The 22,924-nt window shown below is 22.2% G+C and overlaps 10 protein-coding genes across 10 annotated transcripts; 6 read left to right on the plus strand and 4 right to left on the minus strand.

Moving 5' to 3' along the window:
* Positions 1–126: 126 nt before the first annotated feature.
* DDB_G0292092 (hypothetical protein) lies at positions 127–495 on the plus strand (the record flags this gene model as incomplete). The annotated part of the gene is made up of 1 exon (XM_629821.1): positions 127–495. One exon carries the CDS (start codon positions 127–129, stop codon positions 493–495), a length of 369 nt encoding a protein of 122 aa, XP_629823.1.
* Positions 496–1,159: 664 nt separating this feature from the next.
* Positions 1,160–2,197, minus strand: DDB_G0292094 (hypothetical protein; the record flags this gene model as incomplete). The annotated part of the gene is made up of 1 exon (XM_629822.1): positions 1,160–2,197. The coding sequence occupies one exon, from the start codon at positions 2,195–2,197 to the stop codon at positions 1,160–1,162; it is 1,038 nt and encodes a 345-aa protein (XP_629824.1).
* Positions 2,198–3,032: 835 nt separating this feature from the next.
* mybR (myb domain-containing protein) lies at positions 3,033–4,728 on the plus strand (the record flags this gene model as incomplete). Its single annotated transcript, XM_629823.2, has 5 exons — positions 3,033–3,557; positions 3,785–3,836; positions 3,925–3,963; positions 4,071–4,097; positions 4,187–4,728. 5 exons carry the CDS (start codon positions 3,033–3,035, stop codon positions 4,726–4,728), a joined length of 1,185 nt encoding a protein of 394 aa, XP_629825.2.
* Positions 4,729–5,588: 860 nt separating this feature from the next.
* Positions 5,589–5,747, plus strand: DDB_G0292184 (hypothetical protein; the record flags this gene model as incomplete). Its single annotated transcript, XM_629824.1, has 1 exon — positions 5,589–5,747. One exon carries the CDS (start codon positions 5,589–5,591, stop codon positions 5,745–5,747), a length of 159 nt encoding a protein of 52 aa, XP_629826.1.
* Positions 5,748–7,125: 1,378 nt separating this feature from the next.
* DDB_G0292096 (hypothetical protein) lies at positions 7,126–8,268 on the minus strand (the record flags this gene model as incomplete). The annotated part of the gene is made up of 2 exons (XM_629825.1): positions 7,126–7,688; positions 7,866–8,268. 2 exons carry the CDS (start codon positions 8,266–8,268, stop codon positions 7,126–7,128), a joined length of 966 nt encoding a protein of 321 aa, XP_629827.1.
* A 2,163-nt stretch (positions 8,269–10,431) lies between these two features.
* Positions 10,432–14,241, plus strand: DDB_G0292098 (hypothetical protein; the record flags this gene model as incomplete). Its single annotated transcript, XM_629826.1, has 9 exons — positions 10,432–10,519; positions 10,610–10,742; positions 10,829–10,969; positions 11,043–11,159; positions 11,244–11,531; positions 11,627–11,782; positions 11,860–12,188; positions 12,282–13,940; positions 14,024–14,241. 9 exons carry the CDS (start codon positions 10,432–10,434, stop codon positions 14,239–14,241), a joined length of 3,129 nt encoding a protein of 1,042 aa, XP_629828.1.
* Positions 14,242–14,858: 617 nt separating this feature from the next.
* Positions 14,859–16,889, minus strand: fscH (G-protein-coupled receptor family protein; the record flags this gene model as incomplete). The annotated part of the gene is made up of 5 exons (XM_629827.1): positions 14,859–15,287; positions 15,353–15,782; positions 15,940–16,164; positions 16,259–16,370; positions 16,484–16,889. The coding sequence occupies 5 exons, from the start codon at positions 16,887–16,889 to the stop codon at positions 14,859–14,861; spliced, it is 1,602 nt and encodes a 533-aa protein (XP_629829.1).
* A 719-nt stretch (positions 16,890–17,608) lies between these two features.
* On the minus strand, positions 17,609–18,910 carry fscJ (G-protein-coupled receptor family protein; the record flags this gene model as incomplete). The annotated part of the gene is made up of 2 exons (XM_629828.1): positions 17,609–18,016; positions 18,095–18,910. The coding sequence occupies 2 exons, from the start codon at positions 18,908–18,910 to the stop codon at positions 17,609–17,611; spliced, it is 1,224 nt and encodes a 407-aa protein (XP_629830.1).
* Positions 18,911–20,493: 1,583 nt separating this feature from the next.
* tkrA (gluconate 2-dehydrogenase) lies at positions 20,494–21,588 on the plus strand (the record flags this gene model as incomplete). The annotated part of the gene is made up of 2 exons (XM_629829.1): positions 20,494–21,386; positions 21,477–21,588. 2 exons carry the CDS (start codon positions 20,494–20,496, stop codon positions 21,586–21,588), a joined length of 1,005 nt encoding a protein of 334 aa, XP_629831.1.
* Positions 21,589–21,780: 192 nt separating this feature from the next.
* DDB_G0292106 (hypothetical protein) lies at positions 21,781–22,885 on the plus strand (the record flags this gene model as incomplete). Its single annotated transcript, XM_629830.1, has 4 exons — positions 21,781–22,445; positions 22,530–22,762; positions 22,799–22,805; positions 22,858–22,885. 4 exons carry the CDS (start codon positions 21,781–21,783, stop codon positions 22,883–22,885), a joined length of 933 nt encoding a protein of 310 aa, XP_629832.1.
* Between the last annotated feature and the right edge of the window lie 39 nt (positions 22,886–22,924).

The following is a 22,924-nucleotide window of genomic DNA, read 5'->3' on the forward strand; positions in this document are numbered from 1 at the left end:
ATTTCTTAAATAATTAATCATTTATTTTAATAATAAAATAAATAAATTGAATAATAATAAAACAATAAATAAAATTAATAATAATAAATAATCAAATTTTATTAAATAATTTATTAAAAAAAAAGAATGTCAACTAATAATAATAATAACAACAATAATAATAATGAAGATATTGATAATGATGAATTGCAACAACAGGATAATGAGGAACAACAACAACAACCACAGGTATCAACTTTCAATGAACAGCAACGTCAAATAAGGGAACAGCAACAGGTAATAGATAAACAAAATCAACTTCTTCAACAACACATTCAATTAATAAATCAACAATCTCAACAACAATTAAATAACCATTCGACACCACCATCATCACCCAACATTACAACACCAATAACTTCAGCAGCAATAACCAACACAATAAAGAAATCATTAGGAAAAATTAACACTGATGACACCGACCACCAGTTGTTACACATATATGATAAACTATAGTTTTATGTTTTAAAAAATGAGAAATTACAATAGTATTATTTCCTATTAATTGTTGTATATTATTAAATTATAGGTTTATGTTTTAAAAAATGAGAAATTACAATAGTATAATTTCTCAAAATATGGTAGATAAATAAATTTTTTATAGTTTAATGACAAATTAATATTCAATTTTAATTAAAATATTATTAGATTTTATCAATTTTTAATTTATATTAAAATATATTTTTATTATGGCCAGATTCTTTTTTATTATTTTATGATAATTTAATAATAAAGTGTGATTAATTATTAATTAGAAATTAATATTAGTTTGTTATAAATTTTATTAAATTATAATATCATTTCTTAAAATATAAGTTTTTGCGGGTTTAATTTCTCACAAAATAGTAAAATTTCTTAGTTTTTTTTCTCTGGTGAAATAAAATAATATAAAATAAAATAAAATAAAATAAAACAAAATAAAACAAAACAAAACAAAACAATTTGAACCCATTTCATCTTCTAAATACACGAAAATTAAAATAAAAAACACATGTGTTGCAACACTTTTTTTTTTTATTACTTTTTTTATTATTTTTTTTATTATTTTTTTTTTATGATCTTTTTATATATATATTTTACAATTTTACTATTCTATAATACCAGATTATTTTATTTAGATCTAATTGCTAGCTGGTTGTAAAGAAATACCATCTAATAATTCTTCTTCATTTTCATCGGTATAATCGACCAAGTCCAAACCAATTTTAATACTCTTGTCTTTATTAATTTGTTTTTTACATGAACGTTCAGTTCTGATAGCTTCGAAATACTTTGATAATATTAGTACTGCTAATGATGCTTTATTTTTATAGGTGGAACTAAAAACATTCTTTACAATACTAAGTTCTTCTTTGCTCCAAGAGGTAACATTTCTTGAATAAGTAGAAACTTTTTTTAATTTTAAACCTTGCTTTAAAAGTTGACTTTGAATTTGTTTACTTGTTACAGTGATACCATGATTTGATAATAATTTATCTCTAATAGTTGATACACTTGGATCATCTTCAAATAATGTTTTTAAATGGAGTTGATTGGTTTCATCCCATAATTGATCACCAATAAATTTAAAATTAGGAAGTTTAGTTAAATTATAGTTTCTTCCATCAACCAAATTTGTGAAGAATTTTGGACTTAAATTATAACCATTTAAATGAAAAATGTTGCTAATCATTTGTGGTCTGTTAGCATATGCAAAGAGAGCAGTTACAAAAAGATTTTCTTGATGCTCGTCCCATGCTTGGCCAACCTTAGTACCATTATTAAATTTAACCTCTTGCAAGATTGTTGGAATCTCTATCTTGGCACCTTCTATTCTGTAAACAAAACTTTTAACTTGAGAACCATTAACGTTGATACCAGAGCACTTCATTTCAACAGAGGTATGAGTTTTATTTCCACCATGCATGACGAAAGCTCTAACAAAAGCTTGGATTGATGGCAAAGTCCAGAGATATGCATCTTTGCCAGAGTAAACAAGTTGGCAGATACTTTGATAGAATGAGAACATTCGGTTATCGAAAAAAAATAATACCTTTCCTTCAGGTTGTTGAATACCTTCACACAAATTATTAGGAATTAAACTAATATTTGGATTATCCAAAGTACTAAAATCAACAACATGAACATTTTTTTTTGTTTTTGAAACCTTTTTACTCATTTTTTTTTTTTTTTTTTTTTTTTTTTTTTTTTTTTTTTTTTTTTTTTATTTAATAAATTATTGATATTATATATATATAATATTATGGGTATAGTTGAAAATATGAAAATTAAAAATAAAAAAAAAATATAACAAAAAAGATTTTATTTTAATAACAAAAATAAAAAAAAAAAAAAAAAAAAAAAAATCTTAAAATTTTTTTTTAAAAATTGTGTTTTTATATTTTCTAAACATACTTCATTTAAGGGGGTCAGATTTACAATCATTTTAAAGAGATGGGGGGTTATAAATTTTCTTAAAATAATATTTTAAAATATCTTTGAAGTTAAACATATTTTAAAATAATATTTTAAAATATCTTTGAAGTTAAACATATTTATGTATTTATATAAATATATATAATGATACGATTAGTTTATCAAAATGTGTTTGGTTGTTTATTATTATAATTGGTTGTTTATTATTATTATTTTTTTTTTTTTTAATTAATTACTGCATTTCTTTATTATTAGATTTAATAATAGTTTAGAAATAATAAAATAATATATAAAAAATAAAAAAAAATAATATTAGTTTGAAATAATAAAATTTTATATGGTATAATAAATAATTAAATAGTTTAAAATAATATTAGTAAAATTAAATAGTAAAATTAAAATAATAATTTGATACATATATTATTTTATAGATAAATAGTTCAATCATTGAAATAATAACAACAACAACAACAACAATAATAATAATAATTATATATATATCATATTAATAATTAAAGCTAGTTTGATAAATTATTATATATTAGCATATTAAATAAAATTAATAATAATTTATAAAAATGGATGAACCTTCAACAGATAAAATTTTAATTGGTGCTCAAATCATTACAACAGTTATAACATTGTTCACTGGTGTTTTTGAATTTATTATTGCTGCAAAAAGCAAAATGAAAAGAATGAAAAGTGAACAAATGTTTTCAGTAAATCAAGATGGATTAATACATATTATTAAATCACTATTACCAGGTCGTAATATAATTTTCATCAGCAATGCACCAACCAGCACCACAGATCCATCATTCAACAGCCAGACAATGAAAAACTTTTTAAAAGTAATATTTAGATTACTACCGTTTTTCATTGGTGCTGTCTTTATACATTTAAATATAATACCGTTTCATCATTTAATTATTTTTACTGAAAATGGTAAATGGTACTTTGATAGTATACAAGAAGAATTAATACCTATTGTAAAAGAAAGATTAAAGCAAATAATGTCATCTCAACCTGATGTCATATTTGCATGTGGTGCTGTGGTAAGGGATATATTTTATATGTATCTTGAAGAAGGTTCAATTGAAATGGTTGGTAATAATATATTCGTGTATATAAATAAAGATGGTACGAAAAAAACTATTATTTGTTTTGTTCCACACTTTTGTACTCGTAAAGATCATTGGAAGTTTATTGCTCAAGGATTATTATTTATTCATACTCATTTCAAATTATCAACATTCAATACAAATTATTTTGAAAAAAACAAACCAGAAATTAATTTTAAAGATATTAGATATATAGTTCTTTAAACTAGTTTGAAATTAATGGTAATTTAAAGGTTGATATAAATAAATTCAAAAAAATTTGTATGTATTATTATTTTAGTTACTACCTACTACTTTTAAACATGTTGTATTAACATTATATTCAAATTTTTTATTACAATTCCTATAGATACAACTGTCTCTGACAAAAACATTTCACCTCAAAGTAGTAAGTATTTTATTTTTATTATAGTATAGGTAACGCTAGCGTTATTCTACAACTTTTTATATATTAACCTTGATAATAAATAATTCTTTAATCCGATTACTATAAAGATGAAATTTTAGATCTATTTGAATTTGGTATGTTTTAAATTTTATTATTATTATTTATAATTGCAATTATTAATTCTCAACATTGGTGTATTAATATAAATTCAATAATTATTTAGATACTACAAAATCATCATATGAAGATGTGATTGAAGAATACAGTAAATTTGAAAATGATTCTCTTGGATCATTTGAAAATCCTGATTACAGTGGTTTCCATTTATTATCTAAAAGAAAGTGGAATAATAAAGAAGCTTTAATCGTAGGTATTGGTAAAAGTAATAATAAAACAACTGTACAAATAAAAGGTGATTTGTTAGATAAAGGTTATTTTAGAACTGAACTTGCTATTGATACATACTTTGATAGAAATAAGGTATTAATAAATAAAATGGTTAAAAATTTTAAAAGTACTCAAGAAATTATAAAACCATCACCAGTCATTTCAGGAAATTGGAGTCTAGATGAACAAAAAGCATTAATGGTTGAAGTTTCTACACTTGGTAATAAATCTGAAATCAACTGGTTTTTCATTTCTAAACAACTCTTTTTAAAAGGTATTAGTAGAAATGCAAGAGAATGTCAAAGAAAACATGAATCAATCCAATATGTTGGTCTTTCAGGTAATCCAAAAGGTAAATTTAAAAGAACTTTTGATTAGTTTGTCATATATAAATAAATAACATATTCAATATAAAAAATTTCCAATAATTTTATTTTCTTTTTTTTTTTTTATTGATAGTACTTTTAACAAAAAATGAATGTAAATAATTAAATTGTAAAAATATAATTTTTGATTTAAAAAATAAAATAAAAAATTCAAAAAATAAAATAATTACACCGGGTGTCTAATTTGAATGTTACTATTAATAATTTTTTTTTTAATTTTAAAAATATTTTTATTTTAATTTTTTATTTTTTTTTTTATTTTTTTTACCAATTCCAGTCTGTAAACAAAATCATTAAATACTTAATTAATTTTAAATTAAATTTAATTTTCAAAAAAAAAAAAAAAAAAAAAAAAAAAAAAAAAAAAAATTTTAATTTGAATTTCACAAAAGTTTTCATAATAGATATTAGATACCAGATATTAAAAATGTCACACAAAATCACCAAATTTATATATTTTATAAAATAATAATATAAATTTAAAAATAATTTAATTAAAAAGAAATAATAATTAATTAGAATAAAATTAAAATAATATAATATTGTAGTTTAAATTGGATCTAACCCTATCGGCTGAGGTTGGAGTAGTTAACAGATTTGAGCGAACTCAAATCTGAGGACTATAAAAAGAAACTAGGTTTCTAATTCAACCTCAGTAATAAATATATACAAATAAAAACGCGATAGGGCTAGGGTCATCAATTAAATATATGTGTACATTTATTTCTTAAATAATTAATCATTTATTTTAATAATAATAAAATAAATAAATTCAATAATAATAAAACAATAAATTAAATTAATAATAATAATAAATAACCAAATTTTATTAAAAAAATTTATTTTAAAAGAATGTCAACTAATAATAATAATAACAACAATAATAATAATGAAGATATTGATAATGATGAATTGCAACAACAGGATAATGAGGAACAACAACAACAACAACCACAGGTATCAACATTCAATGAACAGCAACGTCAAATAAGGGACAGCAGCAGGTACTAGATAAACATTACCACAAGTAAATACATTGTCATATCTTGTTGAACCACACCACATTGTCTATTTTCAGTGGTCTTTCCACAACGACAGATGGACTTGTTTTTAACTTACATGATCCACATGGACCAGTAGACAACGATCGTGTAACAACTGGTGGTCGGTGTCATCAGTGTTAGTTTTTCCTAATGATTTCTTTATTGTGTTGGTTATTGCTGCTGAAGTTATTGGTGTTGTAATGTTGGGTGATGGTGGTGGTGTCGAATGGTTATTTAATTGTTGTTGGGATTGTTGATTTATTAGTTGAATGTGTTGTTGAAGAAGTTGACTTTGTTTGCAAAATTCATGAATGTTGTCCAAGCACACCAACACATGATGAAGCAGGTAACCAAGATTGTATAATTTATACTAGATTTTCTTCACTCGATCTAAATTCACAAGAATATGCAAATAAATTACAAATTGAGCCATTACAGTCTATATCAATAGTATCACCAAAAACTATTAAAAAAATTGAACCAATCCTTATAAAGATTGTAAGTAGTAGTAGTAATAGTAGTAGTAGTAGTAGTATTTAATAAATAATTAAAAATGAATTAATTCATTAATTATAATTAATTATAATTAATTCATTAATTATAATTAATTATAATTAATTCATTAATTATAATTAATTATAATTAATTATTTATATATATAATATATAAAGAAAACAAACAATTAAATATTTAATTGATTCAATTCAATTATTTTAATTCAAATGGAACTATCAAATGAAATATAGAGAAAAGAAAGCATTAAATAAAATTTTTTAAGAAATCATCTTATCAAATACCATCACTAAGATTAAGTGAAACTGTTGGAATAGGTACATCAGGTAATAGTTCAAGTAATAGTATCAACAATAACAACAGTAGTAATGGCCAAAATTATGCATCCATTAAGTCCAATTCGTTGTGGTGGTATTAATAATCAAAAACAACCAAAATTAGAAGTTTTATCACCTGCTTTATTATTTAGAGAATTTTAGAAATTTAGATTCAATTTTAATATACCTCTCAAATTAAAATCATTTTAATCAATATGATCCATCCATGTTTTATACAACTAATAATATTAATAATGAATCTACTAAAAGACACAATCAACAAAATTAAAATCATTGACTGTTTTTAGTAGATAAAATCATTTTTAAAAGATTGTTGGTGAAAAAAAAAAAAAACATTTTAGCTTTTTCTTGTGATTAATTAATTTATTTTGTTATTTTGTATTATGTTTTGTATATACAAAAAGAAATTCCAAAAATAAAAAAGTTATTAAAAAAAAAAATCCGCATTGTTGCTTATATTTTATTTAATATAAAGAGATATAATTAATTATAAGTTTATGCAGTTGGTTGGAAAGCAATTTGGTCTTCACCGTCGATGATGTAACCGAATGAGAAAGTTTGACCTGGTTGGATGACTGGATACCATTGGAGAGCCCAAGTATTTTTGGTTTCATCAACAGCAAGACCCCAGATTGAGTTTGGACGGAGTGGAGATGAGGTGAAGGTTGGGTTGGTGACGGTTACTGAACCAGTGTTGGTGATGATACCACCGAATTGGGAGACAGTTTTACCGTTTTCAAACCATGAGGAGTAACGAGTTTGATCGATCTTTAATGGTGAAGTAGTGTTGGTACAGACACATTGTGGTTTGATGTAATAGATTGAAGTTGGTTTGCTACAGTATGAACCGAACCAGGCGTCAGCTTCAGTACGTAAGACACCACCGATAACTCTTGGTGGGCTAGCTCTTAAACCATAGTAACGGCCAAAGATGTATGAGGAATCCATTGGGATGTTTGACATACAGATTTTGCAAAGTAAATCACTGTTGAAGGTACCCCAGACAATGGTTTTGAAGTCAGCCCACAAAAGAGCAGCTGAGCACATGGCGCATGGCTCTATAGGAGTTTGTTAGTTGTTCAATTGATTGATCACATGATCATTCATTATTATTTTTTAAAAAAATAAAAATAAAAAAAAAAAAAAAAAAAAAAAAAAAAAAAAAAAAAAAAAAAAAAAAAAAAAAAATTAGTATTTGTAGATTAAAACATTATTATTACATATTAATTACTTACCTCCAGAAGTGTAAAGAGTGTAGTTGGTGAAAGAGGTGATACCGTGTAAAGCAGTACAGTTGTTGATGGCAACGATTTCACCATGTGAAATGATATTTGGTTTACCAGTGTTGACACCAAGACACATTAAAGTACCATTTTGGTGGTAGATTGAAGCAACGAATTTCTTATTTTGTTGTTTGGCGATGGCAAGGACGTAAGCCATACGTTCTTCGTGCATACCTAATTCTTGTGGATCGAGATCAGCTGGAGTGAGAACTTGAGCATTGTCGGTTGGTTTCCAGCTTACTTTTTGAGTGGCTGTACATTCACCGATGGTTGAAATGTTTGGATTGAATTCATCGCATGCAAATGATAATGCAATAAATGCGAGTAAAATAGTTAATAATAAAGCAATCTTCATTTTGAATTTGTTTTATTATATAATTTTTAAATTTGTTTTAATAATAGTACAAAAGGTAATGTTAACAAATATAAGAATGTATATAAGAGAGATGTTTGTTTGTTTTGAATGATTAAAAAAAAAAAATTATTTTAAATTTATACAAAAAAAAAAATAAAAAACTTTTCGAGATATTTCCAAACTGTCACAAACGAAAATTTAATTTGGTGTTTTTTGAGCTTGTTTTTTTGAAAAAAATATCAAAAAATAAAAAGCATATTTTTTTTTTTTTTTTTTTTTTTTTTTTTGTTATTTTTTGTTGTTATTTTTAGAGCCATATAATAAAAATACAATAAAACGACCACTGCTCGTTTTCTATTGGTAATTAAAAAAGAGTTTTCATTATTTTTTTATTGGTTTATTGTTTTCTTTTAAAAATAAAAAAACCATATGGCACAATTTTATACAAACTGCCAAATTATTAATTGAGGCACTTATTTTTTTTTTTTTTTTTTTTTTTTTTTTTAAAAAAATAACCTCCATATTTTCGATTTCAATTGTTAATCGACAATCATTTTTCACACAGAGTTTCACTAAAATACTCGAATAAATTAGAAAAGAAAAAAAAACAGATCATCAAAGATTAAAAATGAGATAAAATAATGATTTGAATAATTTTCATTTTATTTCAAAAAAAAAAACTGATAAAAACGATTAAAAATTTCAATCTCCTACAATCTAATTTTAACAAGAGATAAACTACATTTATGTATTAGTACAAGTTCAACATAATTGTCACAAAAAAAAAAAAAAAAAAATATAAACTTTCAATGAATTTTTAAATTTTAAACAAAATTTCATTACATATCTTTTTTTGAAGATATCTTTTTTTTTTTTTTACAATAAAATTAATTCTTTCATATTTAAATAGTTTTTTTACTTTATAATTTAATTAAATGTTGTAATTTAATTTAATTAAAAAAAATAAAAAAAAGTGTAGAATCAAATTCATTATGATAATGCAAATATGATTGAAAATTCTTGCTTTAAAATAAAAAGTTTTAATTAAAAAGAAAGAAAATGATTGGTCAAAGTGGTTGATGCTATTTTTGAAACCCATGTTTTGATTTTACTAAAAAACTGTTTTAAAGTGTAAAACAATATCGTCATTTAATTTTAGACTAAAATTTGCGTATGCTTTTTATTTTTAATTTTTTTTATTTTTTTTTTTATTTTTTTTTTTAATTTTTTTTTTTTTATTTTTATTTTTTAACTGCAATGAAAAAAATCTTTTGAATACCAATAGGTTATAACAATTTATTAATTTTTATTTATATTCCAATAATAATAATAAGATAATATTATCTTTGACCATTCATTTTCAAATTTGAATAAATGGCTTTTTTTTTTTTTTTTTTTTTTTTTTTTATAAAAACTTAATTTTAAAAATAATGCAATTTCGGTTTCTCTCATAAAAAATTGAAAAGTAATTTTATGCGGCACTGGGTTTGTCTCTTTTTTTTACTTTTATTTTTTTATTTTTATGTGACTCCCTTAAAATATCTTTGTGATTACAAATTTTTTTATTTTATTTTTATTTTATTTTTATTTTTTATTTTTTTTTTTTTTATTTTATATTTTATTTTATTTTATATTTTATTTTATTTTTTTTTTACTCAAAAAAAACCGTGTTTTTTGAATCTAACAAATAACCAATTCAATGAGATTCAATTGGTGGCCAAAATGTAATAATTTTATATTTATTGAAATTTTAAATAGAGTAATCCAAATACTATCAATTTATTCAATAGTTGAAAGAATGGTAATAGAAAGGTAGTGAGTTATTAAGATAGTTGTATAAAGAAAATAATGGTATTAAAAATAAAGAATCTATAATTTCAATTTTATCAAATATAAAAAAAATATGTCGTAAAAAAATTTAATAAAAATTAATTAAAAATAAAATAAAACCTAACAAAATTCAATTTAAAGCGTTTAACCAAATAGTGTTGGTTTTTTTTTTTTTTTGAAAAATTTTATTATTTTTTTGATAAGTTTCAAAGTAAAAAAAACTGCAAAAAAAAAAATCATTCCGATGCGGCAAGAGATCATTTTTTATTAAAATTTTTTTTTTTTTTTAGTTTTTAAATTAATTTTATATACATAACATTTTAATTAATCAAAATGAAATATTATTATATTTTAATTGTTTTTTTATATTTAATATTTTCAATAAATATTAGTTTTTCAATTGATGTTATAAGTAGTCAAGGTAAGTTTTTTTTTTTTTTTTTATTTAAAATTTAATTTATATTATTATTATTTTCTAATTTTATAAAAAATACATATAAAAAAAAAAAAGTACAATGTTTAAATAATATTGCAATAAATACTGGTGATGTTACTTTAAATCCAACAAATGGTGCTGAACTTAAAACAATATTTTGTGGTTTAGGTTCTAATTTATGTCATGATAATGGTTCAGTTTCACAAATGTAAGATTAATAATAAATAATAATAATAATAATAATAATAATAATAACACTTACATATTAATTTAAAAAAATTTAATTTTTTTTAGATCAATCACTCAAGTTACTCAATATTCATTATCAAGTGCTGATATCCTCTGTTTTCCAAATTTAGTATATTTTAAAGGAAAAAAATTGACAAGTATTAGTCCAAGTTTTTTTATAACTTTTAATCCTTCAATTACAGATATGTAAATATTTGTTTATATTATATATGTATATTAATCTATAAATATAATTGATTACTAATTATTCCATATTTAGGGATATTTATGCATCAAATTTAGTTCAATTGGATTTCCCAATTAACCCATTGCGTCAATTATTATTTGGTGGAGTATCATTAATAAAAATGACATCATTAAATAATGTTAAAAGTTTGTATGTATTAAAATATTTTTATTATAAAATAATAATAATAATAATAATAATAATAATAAATTGTATTAATTTTAATTTTAAAAGTGGTGCATATGATGATTCAGACATTACAATTGATACTAGTGGTGATACAAGTAATAGTGTTTTATGGAATTTTGGTTGTTATACTAATAATATACCGAATTTTTCAGTTGGATTACCATTATTAACATCACTTAGTTTTGGAATTGGTAGTGCATTTGTTGAATCATCATTGGATAATGTTATATCATATGATGGTAAAATAAAATCATTAGCATTTTCTGGTGCTGGAAAAGAGATTCCATTTCCAATGAAATTATCAGAATTACAAAATTGTAAAATTACTACTTTGTAAGTACTTTGTTGAGTGATTTGATGTATTTGAAAAAAAAAAAAAAAATTATATAAATTATTAATTGTTTTTTTTTTTTTTTTTTAAAAATCAGAAATTTCCAATATGGTGTTAATCTTAAAACAAGTAATTATATTGATTTAAGCAATATTCCATTTTTAAATACATTTTACATTTTAGAAGCAGGTCCAAACTTTAATATTAATGGTAATTTCCCATTTAAAGCATTACCAACTACTGTAACTGATTTGTAAGTTGTACCATTTTAATATTATTTCAAAATCTTTTTAAATATTAACAAAAATCATCTTAATTATAATAATTTAGGGAAATTAATAATGGTAATATTCCAAATTTTCCAGATTTAAATATTTTTAATAGTACAAGTTATGTAATGTTACAAAATCTAAAAATGACAGGGTCATTACCAGTAAATCCATTAAAAAATACAAATACTATAAATTTAAGTCAAAATTTGATAAATGGTACAATTGATGATTCATGGTGTAATATATTTTTAACAATAAATAACAATCAATTAACTGGTTCAATACCAGATTGTAATTATTGTTATTTAAAAGATTCATCAGTATATCTTAGATTTGCAGGTAATAATTTTAATAATTATTTACCAGGTACTGCAACATGTGATCATTGTATGTATAATTATAATTAAAGAAATTTAAATTTATTATTAAAACACACACACACAAACTAACACACACACACACATATCAATTTAATTTTAGCAAAAATTATTGCAAGTTTTGATAAAAATTCAAAAGGTTTGATTTTACATGGTAAAAACTTGGGAACATTACCAACAAATATTAAATCAAAACCAAGTTGTACATTTACATATGATTGGAAAACATTAAATTATACAGCATCATGTAATGATGATCCAGATAAAGTCGAACTTTATTTTGTTCCACCAAATGTTAATTTTACACTTTCAACTGGTAAACTTGCACCAATTATTACTAGTATGGTTCAAGATAATGATACATTTACAATTGAAGGTTCCTATTTATCATATATTGGTTCAGAGGTTAAAGTAACCATTGGTGATACTCCAATTCAATGCATGGTAATTGACGATGATCCAATGAATACAAGTTTTTATCAAGCAAAATGTAAAATTAATTATCCAATTGTAGAATATGGTGAAAAATTAGTATCGGTTTCAGTTTATAATAAAGTTGGTACTATTAAAATTAATTTAAAACATACACCAGTACCATGTCCAATTGAAGATTGTAATGGAAATGGTATTTGTAATGATCATATTGGTGTTTGTGAATGTAATGAAAAATGGGCAACTGTTGGATCAAGTATTTGTACTGTTGCAAATCATTATGTTTCATCCTATGTACCATTGGTTGATGATGAAACTGTAATTTCATTTTATGGTTGGTTTGGTTTGTCTTATAATAACCTTTCAATTACTATTGGTGAACAAAATTGTGGTAATAATATTTTTATAAATCAAACTTTTTTCAATTGTACATTATTACCATCTTCATCACCATCATTGTTGGATAAAGCATTCACTCAACAATTATTAAATGTTACACAAAATGGAATTTCATGGTCCTCTTTAATCTATCCCTATGTAAATCCAATTTTATCATGTCCAAATAATTGTGGTAATAATGCAACCAATGGTCGATGTGATACAAAAACTGGAAATTGTTGGTGTAATACTGGATTTACAGGTTTAGATTGTTCACCAATACCATCAACAAAATCAGATATACCAACTTCAAATACAAATGTCGATAATGTTGGTGTAGTTGGAATTTCAAATGAACAAAGTCAATTTTCAATTTCAATTGATTCCATTTTAGAGATTGATTTTTATGGTAATCCAGTAGCAGGTAAATCAAAAATACTTTCAAAAAATTGGATTTTATCACAATCTAAAGATAATCAAGGTATTACAATTTTCAAACAAACATTTGATACAGCAATAATGGAATTAAAAATTCAAGAGGTTCAACAAACTACATTATTCACCTTTGCAAATAATCAATTTACAGTTCAATCTGGTGGTATTAAAATTTCAATGTCCATTTCAAATTGGAATTTTACAAATACTTTAAACACATTGGATATTAAATTATCATCAAACTCAACCATTAATCCAAAAGCAACCACTGAAAACAAATGTAATGATGATGATTTATTTAATGTTGAATCTGAATCTAATAATAAATTTATTTCAAGTTTAAATTATATTAAAATTTCAAAACAAGGTAAACAATTATATGGTCGTTTTCAAGATAAATTCCTTAGTGATGGTAGACCAACTATGTTGACAACCAAATTATTATCATTTGATAATGAAAAAGTAATAATGGTAATTTCATTACCACATTGCGAAAACAAGTGTGAATTAGATCCTGGTATGTATAGGCTATTCTTTTATTATTATAATTTTTACTATTATTTTCAAATATTAATATTTTAAAATAATTTTATTTCCAAGACTTTTCTGTATTGGTTTCACCAAATTTCAAATCATCAGATTCTTGTATTTCAAATAATCAAAATGGTGGTAAAAATAAACCATGGTTAATTCCAGTTGCTGTGGTAATTCCAATCGTTGGTGTTTGTTTAATTGCTGTCATAGTTATTATAATTATTAAAAAGAATTCAATCGCTATTAAAATTGGTTTAAATAGTATTTCAATGAAAAGAAGATAAACTAAAAAAATAAATATTAAATCTTTTTTAAACTTTTTTTATTTTAAATCTTCAGAATCATCTAAATTTGAAATTATAGGTGTTGTTGTTAAATTACTACGTTGTAATTGTTGGTTGTTGCTGTTGTTGTTGTTGATTATTATTTACAATTATATTATTACTATATATAACACGTGAAATGACATTGTATATTTATAAATTTTTAATAATATATTTTTTCTTAGTATTAAATCTTCAAATGCTAAAACCTTTTTATTTTTACCTTTAACAATAAATTCCATAACATCATTATTAATTAAAAAACAATTGCATTCCATATTCATCAAATATTAATTAATTATCTTATCTGCTTAAATGTTCCATTGGTGTTGATGACTGTGGTGTGTATGTTTTGAAAATAAATTTTTAAAAAAAAAAAAAAAAATAATAATAATAAGAAAGAATTTTAATAGTTTTTTTAAAAAGATTACTTTCATTTATGATTGAAATTTTATTTTTATTTTATTTTTACATATAATTATAATTGTTTTATTATTCAACTCATTTATTAATGGTTGTTTAAAAAAAAAAAAAAAACAATTATTTTAAAATATTTTTTAATTTAAAAAATATAATTATTAAACATTATCAATTGTGTTTATATTAGTCAATTCTATTTCTTGAGTATTGTTTTCGTTATTTTCATTACTATTATTATTATTATTATTATTATTATTATTATTATTATTATTATTATTATTATTATTATTATTATTATTATTATTATTATTATTATTATTATTATTATTATTATTATTATTATTATTATTATTATTATTATTATTAATATTATCATCATCACCACCTGGTGTGACTATAATACCATTTTTAACTTTTTCATCATATTCTCTAATTTCCTCTAAAATACCACTATCGCCAAATGAATTATCATATAATTGAGATGAAGTTTTTGATCTATTTTTTGAACCGACTGGTGTTGATGTACCACTATTAAAACTAAAGTATTTCCCTATAAATCTATTATTTATGAGTATTGAATTTTTCCACTTTAAATTCAAAAGTGTTAGTAATAATAAAATTTTTTTTTTTTTTTTTATAAAGAAATACTTACAATTTTTCTAACTTTACTATTTGTACCATAAAAAACAATACCAGAAACACCTAATAATCTTAAAGATAAAAAGAATAAAAATTGTGGTCCAAGTTTTAATCTATGATCAGGACAAGTATATGAATCTGGATCATTTTGAGAATTTAAAAATAAACATTTAATATATGCGTCCATATTATCGTGTAATTCTGTTAATTTTGTAGCTAAATATAAAGAGTAACCAAAAACATAAAAAAATTCAAAACAATTTGAAATTAAACATAATAAAGGTTTAATATGACCTTTTAATGAGGTTTTTTGATTTGATGCTTTATAAATTTTATAAACTTCATATAAAATCATTAAAACTACAACTGTACTAAAAATTAAACATACTGATAATGGTATCCAAAAACAACCTAATGCATAATTAAAATCTAATATCCAACATCTATTTTAATAATTAATGTTATTAGTAATAATAATAATAATAATAATAATATAATAATAATAATAATAATAATAATAATAATAATAATAATAATAATAATAAATAAATATTATAAATAAACTAAATAAAACTTTATAAAATAAAAAATTTAAATTACCCTAATGCAAAATCACCATAACCATATGATTTACTAATTACAGGAACAAAAGTGAATATTAAACTTATTAAATTCACACCAATGAAATAATAAAGATCATATTTTCTTGAGATATTTCTATTTGTAATTTGAAAGTATAAATCAAGTGATAAAGCAGTCCAAAAAAAGACTGCACTTACACACCCAAATTGAAAAATTAAACCAGTAATAAGACAATCTGCATCACTATTTAAAATTTTAAAAAAAAAAAAAAAACAATATGAAATTAATAAATTTTTAAAAATAAATAATAATAAAACTATAAACTTCAGAAAATTACTTTTGTATAGCATATCTTGTTTCTGATGGACATCCAAGTGTAAACCTTTTTTTTAAATTATACATATCAGTAAACATAATTAAAAAAATACCAAATGACATCGATAAAATACCTTAAAAAATTGAATTCAAAATTTAATTAAAAAAAGAGAGAGATATCAAAATTAATAAAATAAAAAAAATAAAAAATAAGAAAAATAAAATGAGTAAATAAATTAAATTGTACCTATTGTATGTCTATTATTATATGAAGGATTCATTAATGGAGAATAAGTAAGAATTAAAAAAATTGAAGCGAAAAATGAAATTGTTGCAACTATTAAAGACATATCCATCATTGTTGTCCAATCTCCATCACTGAAATATAAAGAAGGGCAAGGATGTACACAATGACTCATTGTACCATTAGGAAATTCTACATATTTATAACCTCTACCTTTATCACCTTCCAAATCTGATGAATATCTATACAATAATGGTGGTGGACAAAATTCTGTCTCTATAAAAAAACTACCCGGTGAAGATAATGATGATGTTGAAGATAATACTGAATCTAATAATGTCGGTGATGCATAATTATTTTTAAAATTTAAAATTAAAAAAATTATAAAAAAATAAAATTTAATAAACATTTTAATATTTATTTATTTATTTTTATTTTTTATTTTTATTTATTAATTTATATATTTGTTTTTTTTTTTATTGTTTTTGAAAACAAAAAAAATAAATGAGAATAATATATCTAAAATAAGAAAATGTATATAAAAAAAAATATTATGAATTGTTTTTTTGTTTGTGTATTTGAAAAAAAAAAAAAAAAAAAAAAAAAAAAAAAAAAAAAAAAAAAAAAAAAAAAAAGATAAAAAAAAAAGGACTTGTAAAAAATCAAAAACTATGAATTGGGATTTTGATTTTCTCAATAATCAAAAAAAAGTTATTTTTATTATTTTTTTTTTCAAAAAAAATAAAAAAAAAGGAGGAAATGGGCTGAATTTGTTCAAATAAAAGTATTGATAATAAAAAAAATCACATTTTTCAAATCATTTGAAAAATGAAAAGCCACTAGCATTCCTTTTTTAACAAGAAAATGGTTCACTTATTTAAAAACCACGACAAATTCGTTTTTTTTATTCATTTTTTTTTTAATTTTTTTTTAAAATTCCTCATATTGAATATGGGTTCCTTGCAGAGTGGAACATGTTCGATTTGAAAAAAAAAAAAAAAATTAAAATTAAAATTATAAAAATAAAGTTGATATTTTTTTTTTTTTTTTTTTGGTGCGGGTATTTATTTTATAATTTTACAATTTTTTATTTTTTTTTTAATTTTTTATTTTTTTATTTTATTTTTTTTAATCAGTTTCTTCTAATTCAACATCATATGCATCTTTATCACCTAATCCAAACATAGTTGCAATGTATGATGATTTAATGAGTAATAATGTTTCTTTTGAGAATAAATAAAATGCGAAAATTTCAATTCCGAGTAATCTAACAAAGAATAAAAAGGCATATTGAGAAGAGAAAGTTATAGTTTCATTAAAAGTACATTCACCTGCGTAAACAATTCCCGGTACTTTCATTTTTGCAAGTGCATTATTAAAAATACATCCAACTTGTTCTGCAAGAATATTTTGATAATGATCTTTCTTTTCATTAATGATACCATAAAAGATAATCATATAAAGATATTGACAGAATAATAAGAATACTAAAATTAATGGTGTAACATGTTTTAATGTATTTCCATCACTAGTTTTCTATAGATATAAAAAAAAAATTTTGTTAGAATTTTTTTTTTTTTTTTTTTTTTTTTTTTTTAAAAAATTTATACATACTCTAATTAAACTATAAATTGTTAAACAAATACCAACGAAACCAATTGCTAATGAAACAATTAATTCAGCCCAAAAGAAAGCATATTGCCAATTTTTAACTAAAATCCAACAATTAACTTGACCTACGAAATAAGCACCATATTGGTCACCACCCATTGGAGCAAATGAAAGGACGATGTTTAAGATCCAAATTGAAGCCAAAACAATTGCAAATGCAATTTTATTCATTTTTTTGCCTGAAGCTCTAAAGAAACCATCAATGGAAAGGAAAGCAAACCACATAACAGAACCTAACCAACCAAATTGGAATAAAACACCATTGGTAGCACATGTTTTATCAGTTTGTCTGGCATAACGATGACTTTCTGGGCAAACCATGTCAACATCATTCGTTGCAAACATAAGATCGGAAACACCAATAAAGAAAGTTGATAAGGCAAAGCAGAAAACTGTAATAGTATGTCTATCAAATTTAAAGAAACTTCTATTCATCAATGGACCATAGATAATCATTATAATGGCACTACATGTAAATGCAACGGCACCCATTTGTTTCACTAATTTATTGAATGAATTCCAACTATCTTGTTCAAAAAATGATGATTGGCATGGCATTAAACAGTTATTAAGGAATGAAAGTTGAGGTGGAAGTGGCTTACCAATATTAATATATTGATAACCTAAATCATAATCTCCAACTGTATCATTGGTAGCTCTATATAAAAATGGACTTGGACATGCAATTTGACCATTTACAATTTTTGAAATTCCTAAAAAGGAAATTATTACCAAAATTACAGAAAATAAAAATTTCATTTTTTCTTACTTGGATTATTTTTTATTTTTTTTTTTTATCTAAATTTTTATTTTTTTATTTTATTTTTTATTATTAATGATGTTATATAAATATAAAAAAAGAAATTTAAAAAATTATTATGATGTTACAAATGTTTTAAAAAAGAAAAAAATGATTTTCTATAAAAATAAAATGAAAAAAAAAAAAAAAAAAAATTCTTTTCGTTTATAAATAGTTTCACTGCACTCCATTTTTTCGTTCCACCCCAAAAAATAATAAAAAAAAAACTAAAAATAAAATAAAAAATTAAATATCTAAACATCTTGGTTGGCTATTTTTTTTATTCATTTTATTATAATTAAATTCAAATTTTATTTCAGTTTCCCAATCTTTAACAAATCTCAAGAAAGGAACTAACGGTTAAACTCATTATTTGAAAATTCCCAATCAACACACCTTCCATTCATTGTAAATAAGATTTTGATTAAAAATTTTTAAAAAAAAAAAAAAAAAAGAGAAAATTCACTTTTAAAAATATCTCAAAGTTGATCGTTTGATCAATATTTAAATTTTTATTTTTTTTAATTTTTTTAATTTTTTTTTTTAAATTTAAAAATCCTTTTTTTTTTTTTTTTTTTTTTTTTTTTCATATTATTTATTTTTTCTTTTTTTTTTTTTTTTTTTTCTTTTATTTTTTCCAAATCTTTTTAGAAGCCTCAGTGTTTCCATATTTAAGAAATCAAGATAAAAAGAAAGATTCAATTCTATTAAAATTTCAATTAGAAAAAAAAAAAAAAAAATCCAATTCCACTCAAAAAAAAAAAGGATTTTTCTAATAAACTTTGACAAAGACCATTGTTGGTTGAAATAAGATTGGTTATTTTTGTTGATGAGTTGAGGTGGAAAAATAATTTTTTTTTTTCTTTTTGAACATTATAATTCTCACTTATATTCTTTCAAATAATATTCCTTGATTAAAAAAAAAAATAAAAATAAAAAAAATAATTAAACCATCTACATTCAGGTTTAAGTTGTCCATATTTTCTTACTCCAAAAGTTTTTAAATAAACACATCCAAGTATTCATTGCTGCCTTCCATTTTGCGAAGAATAATTTAAAAAAAAAGATTTTATTTTTTTGACAGTGGGTTATACTGTATAACTTATACATCTTCCAAATTTTTTTTTTTTGTTTTTTCAATTTTCCGTAAAACCATTTATTTTGAAATAATTTCTAAAATGATATTAGCATTCACATTCTGTATTTCGTGAGATGATAATATTTCAAAATATGAAAAGGTGGCATTGAACAAAAATTATGAAAACTAATTGATGTGTGGTTAATAAAAAAAAAAAAAAAAAAAAAAAAAAAACCATTTAAAAAAAATGAAAAAAATAAAAAAAACGGTAAATTACAGATAGGGTCAAAAATTGCTTTTAAACAAGGTTTTTAAATAAATAATTTTTTTTTTTTTTTTTTTTTAATTTTAATTTTTTTTTTTTTTTTTTTTATTATATTTTTTTTTTTTTTTTTTTTTTTTTTCTCGATTGTCATGTGTCAAAAAATACAAAACAAAAGGAAAAAAAAAGAAAAGAAATAAATAATGACTTCAATTAAAAATAATAATGAAAATAAACATATTGTAGTATACAGAAAGATTCATCAAAGTTTAATTGAAAAACTTGAAAATCAAGGCTACAAAGTGACACAATTCGAACCAATAAATAGTAATAATATTCAAGAATTTTATGAAGCAATAAAGACAGCTAACGGTTTAATTGGATCAGTATTTAAAATTGATGAAAATGTATTATCAAAAGCACCATTTTTAGAATGTGTTTCAGCAATTTCAGTGGGATATGATAATTATGATTTGGTAGTATTAAATGATAGAAAAATACCATTAATGCATACACCAAATGTGTTGAATGACTCCATGGCTGATATTATGATGGGTTTAATGATAACAGTTGCCAGAAAATTAGCATACTGCGACAAACGTATGCGTAATGGTGAATGGAATGGACCATTGGATAAAAGTTGGTTTGGATTAGAAGTTCATCATAAAAAAGTGGGTATTATCGGTATGGGTAGAATTGGTGAAGTTTTGGCCAAACGTTGCAGAATGGGCTTCGACATGGAAGTGGCCTACTATTCTCGTAGTAGACATTTAAAAGTTGAAGAACTTTATGATGCAAAACACCAAGATTTAGATACAATCCTTTCAACAAGTGATTTCATTTGTGTAGTTTTACCAGGATCACAAGAAACTAAACATTTCTTTAGTTTTGGCCAATTTTCAAAAATGAAAAACTCTGCAATTTTCATTAATGCTGGTAGAGGTATGACAGTTGATGAAGTTGCATTAATAGATGCTTTAGAAACTGGTAAAATCGCTGGTGCAGGTTTAGATGTTTTTGAAAAAGAACCATTAAACAAAGATTCAAAACTATTAACATTAGATAATATAGTATTATTACCACATATTGGTACAAGGTAATTATTTTATTTTTTTTATTTCTTTTTAATTAATTTTATAATAAATTTTATAATATATTAACTTTTTTTTTTTTTTTTTTTAAATAGTACAATTGAAACCCAACACATAATGTCAGAATGTGCTGTCAATAATTTAATTTCTGCACTTAATGGTAATTTAGAAAAGAATTGTGTAAATGCATCAATAATTAAAAAATAAAAAATAAAAAATATCTAAAATATCATATTTATATTTTTAATTTTCAAATAATCGGATGTTCTGTTTTTTATTTTTTATTTTTTTTTTTTTTTTACAAGAATGAAATTTTTTTTTTTTTTTCACCTTTTTTTATTTTTATTTTTTTAATTTTCATTTGCAGCAAACACACAAATAAAAAAAAAAAAAAGTAAAATGTCAAACAAAAATAAAAAAATAGTTCAAGGTGAAGAGGATGAAGAAGAGGATGATTTATATGATGACTATGATGATAAACCAAAAACAACTACAACTACTACAACATCAACATCAATGAATAAAAGTGATAGTAATATAAGTTTAAATAAAGAAATGTTAATAAATGATCACCCAGAAGATTTAATTGTTGGTGCAAATTCACCATTAAATGTTTCTGTAACAACTACACCAATAGAGAATATCAATGAAAATCCATCACCTGTTAATTTAGATGAACAAACACAACAAACACAACCACAACAAAACCCAATATCACCAATCACACCATTATCATCATCATCACCATCATCATCAACCACAACTACAACTATAACAAATTCTGCGGTATCTCCATCAAATATATTAATCACTCCAACTCAATCACCAATTGAAATAAAACCTATAATAGAAACACAACAACCATTGCCATCACCACCACAACAAGGACCTTCTCCAATTATATTACAACATCAACAACAACAACAACCATTGCAATCACAATACATAACACCACCAATACCACAACCACAATATCAACCAATAGCATCACAACAATCACAACAACCACAACAAATACCAACAAGAAAACTTTCAGGTTCACAAATGTTACCACAAAGAATACCGTAAGTATACCATTCATAACGATAATTTGGAAATTATTTATTAATAATCTTTTTTTTTTAAAAAAAAAAAAATAAAAATAATAGATTAAGTTTAGGTGAAAATAAATTAAAAGAATTTAATGAAAATCTAAGAAAAAGTTATTGTACAAAAACTCATATGTTATATTACTCAATTAATAAAGAAGTTAGTGGCGCAAATCAACATTTAACTGGTGTAATAGATTTAATTAAAAGTGTTCAACATAATATTAGACAATATAATGATGATATTTTAACACTTGAAGAAAAATTAGAACAAACTGAATGGTCATTACAATGTTAACAAATCAATTAATAATTATAATTTGTAATAGATTATTTGTATATAACAATTTAAAAAAAAAAAAAATAAAAAAAAAAATAATAATAATAGTAATAATAATAGTAATAATAATAGTTAATCAATATATATATTTTTAAAAATTATAAAAACTATAATA

This window comes from Dictyostelium discoideum (genome assembly GCF_000004695.1).
Source record: "Dictyostelium discoideum AX4 chromosome 6 chromosome, whole genome shotgun sequence".
Lineage (NCBI taxonomy): Eukaryota > Evosea > Eumycetozoa > Dictyosteliales > Dictyosteliaceae > Dictyostelium > Dictyostelium discoideum.